General features: G+C 31.1%; 1 protein-coding gene across 1 annotated transcript; it reads right to left on the bottom strand.

Moving 5' to 3' along the window:
- Positions 1-267: 267 nt before the first annotated feature.
- Positions 268-3023, bottom strand: LOC129900811 (EPIDERMAL PATTERNING FACTOR-like protein 2). The gene is made up of 2 exons (XM_055975872.1): positions 2827-3023; positions 268-767 (listed from the first exon to the last, which is right to left on the bottom strand). The coding sequence occupies exons 1-2, from the start codon at positions 2924-2926 to the stop codon at positions 529-531; spliced, it is 339 nt and encodes a 112-aa protein (XP_055831847.1). The 5' UTR covers positions 2927-3023; the 3' UTR covers positions 268-528.
- Positions 3024-6041: the final 3018 nt, after the last annotated feature.

Raw genomic sequence — 6041 nt, 5'->3', positions numbered from 1 at the left:
TAATTTTAGTAGCAACAAATGATATATGGCTAGGGAAATATTAAAAAATTGGAATAACTTTGAGACCTCCCCTTAGATTTGACTTCGTAATACTGACCACCCTTGAAATTTACAATATTACGCTTATCTTTCTAATTTAATTATTTTTATAACAATTCTTTTAATTTATTTAGTTTTATTTAAATTCAAACAAAACTAAATTTCAATTGATTCAAATAATTTAAAATAAATATTTTTTAAAGTCCAAATCCAAGTTTTTGATATTTAATATATATTATGTACACAAATACATGAGAATATCCTTAATTAAATGAATAGAGTGGACAAATATTTACAAAACCAAATTGGTGACCATCAACCACCAATACGAGAGAATCCCACTTTTTTCCAAATACATAACAAACTATACAACAATATATAACACAAGCATACACCATTTTGTTTTTTGATTTGAGAAGGCACGCACATGCACCATACTTTTCATCTATAAAATTACAAAATATATAGTATAACATAAAAATTGATGGATCATGGCTGGTAAATCTTATTACCACATTTGCATTTCCATGCAAGAAGATAGTAAGTATCATGTTCAGAAGAAGCGGACCCATCAGCAGAAACTTTGTGTTTTCCTTGGTGAATGGGTGCAATTAGGGTAGCCATGCAAGGGCTGCAATTCAAGCATTTGTCAACCGTACACCTTGGTGGCCTTGATCCTACCTTCGCTCCTCTTGTTCCCTTTCCCCAATTTGGAAGCTCAATACCACCTATCAATATATCATGAAGTGACAATTTAAAGGTACAACTTAAAAAAAAATCCTCAACTTAATTTTGAATGAACAAAGAACTTCAAAGGTTAAATTTTGTTTTACCATTATGTAACTAATTACCCTCGTCATCTCAATTTATGTAAAGGTGTATGAGTTCGGCACAAAATTTAAGAGAAAAAGTACACTTTTGAATTATATGATTCTAAATAAATCATAAAAATTTATGTAGTTATAAATCATTTCATTAATGATAAAATAAAAATTTTAAAGTTAAATTATTTTGAATGAACAAAGAAATTCAAAGATTAAATTTTGTTTTACAATTATGTAACTAATTACAATGTTCACCCCAATTTATGTAAAGTTGTATGAGTTCGGCACAAATTTAAGAGAAAAAGAAGTACACATTTGAATTATATGATGTAAAATAAGTCATAAAGATTTATGTAATTATAAATAATTTTATTAATAATAAAATAAAAATTTTAAAGTTAAATTATTACTAAATATATAAAAACTATTTTATGAAACTTACTTTAAAAAAGATAGTAACAATTAAATTGGGACATGCAGAATAGTATTTTAATGTATGACTATTTGTTGTCGACTCCTTATTTAATTTGTAGTGACGAGATCGTCCTCTCTTTCGTGTTCATTTCTATGAGTAAAAAGAATGAGAGGTCGAAAATAATGATAGCACAAGTTTAAAAAACGGACGACTTCAAATATATATTAAAGGTTGTTATTAGATTGTTGGCATAACTCACCCCCCGAAAGCTAGCTCATGAGTGAAGGTTTGTCTAAGTCTATATAAAGAGATCAATTTTTCATTCCTCTATCGACGTAGGACTTCTTAACACTCTCCGGCACACCAAGACCTCAACTGGATTGTGACCACTTATAAATGGGGGCCCAACATCGGTTAACAACAAATTGGAATGGATCTGGTTCTGATACCATGTTAAATTAAATCGTAGTCCTAACTCACACCCAATAACTAGCTCATGAGTGGAGGTTTGTCCAAATCCATATAAGCGGGGGGCTCTACAGGCTTACCAAAAAGGCCGTTGCCTTAAGCCCCCTAATTTGAGGGTCCTCATTTTTTAAAGCAATAATAGGTTAATATTTGTAAAAAATATTAAGTTTTCATATAAGATGGATAGAATTATTAGATATTTTGACAAATCTAGAATACTATATTTCAAAAAAAAAATTAAAAGAATTAACTTATAATAAACTTCATAAAAAAAAAATTAAGACCTCTATTTAAATTTGGCTTTAGGCCACGAATAAATTCGAACCGCTACTATATATAAAAAGATCAATTTTTCATCCCTCTACCGTAGGACTTCTTAACAAAAGAAAAAATGAGAATTTATAGTACGAAACATGTTATCATATAATTTTTTTATGACTATAAGAGCGAGGATGTTGTTAAAGATAATTAAAATGCGATATGTGAAGGCTAAAAGATTTTCAAATAGGAAAGATCTTGTCATTTTTCAACTAATTAATTATAAAAATATATGAATGGCATATAAAATAAAATTAATAGATTAATAGAGTTGCTTCTTTTTTCCTGTTTAATTATCGATGTCGCAACTAACAAATACTTTATAAATAAGTGATGTTTTTAGTTTAGATACAATTTTTTTAAAAAATACTCTCTCGTAGAACTTAAGCAGTGTTTTTACTAGCTTATCCTTAATTAAATGATTTGACAAAGAATGTAATATTTTATTTTTTAAAATAAAGGTAAAATTGGAAGAAAAAGTTATTGTATTCTTAATTTTGTATAATACTATTTATTTTGAAACAAAATGAAGTGATAAAGAAATAATACTTATTTTGAAATGAAGAAGTAAACAAAAGGAAGAGCAAATTAGAATATCGAAACAAGTAGTTGAAGAAGAAAAGGGGTGCTTCTTTTCTTGGGAGCTCTTCTCTAGCCGTTGTTTGCTTTACAGTATTTATTTGGGATGACGAGATGGCCGAAAGATACAAGTAATTAAATAGAAGTGATCATTTATTTCACTTAATAGTTAATAATACTGACCTGTAGTTGGAACAAGACATAAAAAGGCAATGATCAAGAGACCACCTGCAATTACTACAGCTCCCAGCTCCTGACTTGAATATTTAGTGAATGCAGCCATGAATAGCAAATACTTCAACTTTCAAATTCTCATAAATCTTGTCCTACTATGTTTATTTTCTGCAGCCCTATTGAATGTTGAGAGACAGCCCCTTAAATAAAGAAGAAACTGGTTCATAAATTAGAGTGGGGCATAGTGCGTGTCTAGTGATGACCCCTTGCATCTTCACATATCTCTATGTGACATGATACTGGTTGGTTGTTCAGAAATAAATGCTCTCTTCATCCAGCCACCTCGAGGGACAAACATTATTGCACGTAAGAATTTAATTTTTACATTTCTCAATGTCAATTTATTTGTTTTCTTTTTCTATTAGTTTGTTGTTTTAAAATATGTATTGTGTTAACTTTTTTATTTTAACTTTCGATATTATATATTTAACACTATAATATTCAAAAACATATGGCGTAGATTTTATATTTTTAGCTTAAGATCATAAGATTAAAAAAATGTGTTTTCTTAAATTTCACATAAAATTAAAATTAGACAAATAAATTGGAACAAAGTTAATATACTATTTGTACAAATTTAACAATACTGACGGTGAGAATTAACGCTTTGTAATTTTAAGTAAAATGATGCCCCACATTTCATTTTACATGATATTATTTGATTATGTACCAAATAAAAGAATACAGTTAACATATCATGGTATTTAGGTAAAAATGATTAATTTTAATTAAATGTGATTTATCAAATATATAAACGTATCACTATTCTCAGAAGTAATTAGGAAAGAGAAAAAATGTGTCGTACAAATGTGACACGGCGAATACCCATGTTAAGGGCTGCCCAGGACAGAGTATTTTGACCTCCATTTTTCCATGGCATTAATTCCTTCCTCTAAAGTGAGAGAGAGAGAGAGAGAATGTATGCATAGGCTTAGATTGGAGACGGACAACAATTTATCACGGCTGGTCTAAAATTTCTGGATCATAGGGTGTGTTTGCTGTGGAGGAAAATATTTTTTGAAAAATAATTTTTTATTTTTTATGATTGGTTTGTTTGAATATTTTGAAAAATATCTTCAAACTAATTTGTATTTTTTAAAATTTAAGAAAACTAACTTTCCTCAAAAAATTAAGAAAAAAACTTTTTAAAACGTTTTGTCAATCTCAAATAACAAATTTTTTTTTACCTCACAGTTACCGACCCTCCCCATTAACTTTTTTTAAAAAAATTCAAAAGCTTTTACCCCCACCCCTTACCCCCGCCACCCTTACCCCCATACCTGCCCCTCCCCCAACCAAGTTTTAAAAAATATTTCAAATATTAAAAATGTCAATTTTCTTTTTACCCCATCCAACTCCTGACCATCCCTATACTCCCAACCTCTTCCCCTCACAAACAAACAAGAAAATTATTTTTGAAAAATATTTTCAATTTTAAAATTTCATTTATTTATCTCCCCCCCACCCCAACTCCAACCCCAGCCCCTTACCATTCCTCTCTCCCCCCCCAAAAAAAAAAAAATAACTAAAAAGATTTTTTTCTTGAAATATTTCAAATTTTTTTTTAAAAAAATTTATCCCACCCCTACGCCTGACCCCCTACTAGCCCCCACCCCTAAAAAAATTTAAAATTTATTTTTGAAAAATATTTTTAAATTTTTAAATTTTTATTTTTTACCCCATCCCTGTCGTTACCCTCCTACCAGCTCCCCTACCCCCACAAAAAATAGGTATTTTGTTTAAAAAAGATTTTGAAAGTCAAGTTTAGAGTCGGTATGGTCGAATCACGATTTGAATGTCGGAATCGAATCCTAATTTGAAAAGTCGAATCTTGTATCAAAAGTCGTGTAGAGAGTAAGGTCGTGTCCTAGGTTGGGAGTCGGGGGTCAGTTCCAAGGTCGGATCTTTGTTCAGAAGTTGAATCTTGATTCGGGTGTCGTATCTCGAATCGAGGTTAGGTATCGAGTGGGGTGCCAGATTGAATCTTGAATCAGTCATCAGAATCGAATGTTGGCGTTAGAATTAGGGTTGGGGATTGGGTCAGTTCTTGGATCGAATGTCAAGATTGAATACTGAATCAAACATTAGGATCATGTCCAAGTTCGAGTATCGGGTTCAGGAACGGGGTCGAGTCTCAGTTAAAATGTTGTGTCTTGGGTTGGAAGTTTGGTTCAAGTCTTGGGTTAGATTTTAGGATCGAATTTCAACTCCGTCATCTAGGTTGTGTTCTAGTTCGGATGTAGCGGTTAAGTCCTGAATTGATATTAAGTTTGGTTTACGGGTCAAAAACTATTTTCCTAAAATGTAATTTATACTATCTAGCCAAAAATAAAATATATTTTCTGGAAAATGTTTTTCATTCACCAACCAAATAATAAAAAAAAAATTGAAAAATATTTTCTACTCGCCAACCAAACATGAGAAAATAAGTTAGAAATTCACTTGTTTTCTAAGTAAACATTTTTTAGGAAAATATTTTCCTTCATACCAAGCACACTTTATATATTAATACATTTTTTATTGAAACGAATCAATAGTGAATGTTCACAACATCTTGAGATAATAAGAACCAGGTTCTACTCCCTCAGTTTCCATAGTATGCATCTGCAATACCCGAAAAAATCCCTAGACCAAATCAGGTGTGAGCAATGTAGAAAAAATTAAAAATCTATAAATTTTGTGCTTTTACGTGTGATCTTTATAAGCCGCAAATGAAATTATGGCTCGTGAAAATCAACCATGGATCAGACGTCAGAAATCAGATATCAGATTTGGGATTTATGAGCTGATTTTATGGCTCATAGAATTTTTTTACGAGCCATAGATGCCAATCGTAGATAAAATTTCAGAAAATGGGAAAAATAGGGCTTGTACAGTACTGTAAGACCCCATAAGTTGGAAAGACAAAGCAAGAAAAAAAATTACAGGAAATTGCTGGCGCAGGTTCCTAACGGTAGGAAGTTATACGGGTCGTAGGAAGGTAATCATAATAAGCATAGAGACCTTGGGAATAATTGAGTTTGATTCGTGTCATTTTGATCTATCCGTAGGATAAGCGACGATCCATAGAAATGACCTGTAGGAAGGGTCTTGAAGGATGAAAATTTGACTAAGTGTGAACCCAACCTACGAGGGGTTCCTACAGACCATAGGAGTTCCTATGA

The sequence above is a fragment of the Solanum dulcamara genome, chromosome 8, assembly GCF_947179165.1.
Source record: "Solanum dulcamara chromosome 8, daSolDulc1.2, whole genome shotgun sequence".
In the NCBI taxonomy this organism is placed as follows: domain Eukaryota; kingdom Viridiplantae; phylum Streptophyta; class Magnoliopsida; order Solanales; family Solanaceae; genus Solanum; species Solanum dulcamara.
Note: the sequence above shows the minus strand (reverse complement) of the source record. Positions and strands in the feature narration are given on the sequence as shown.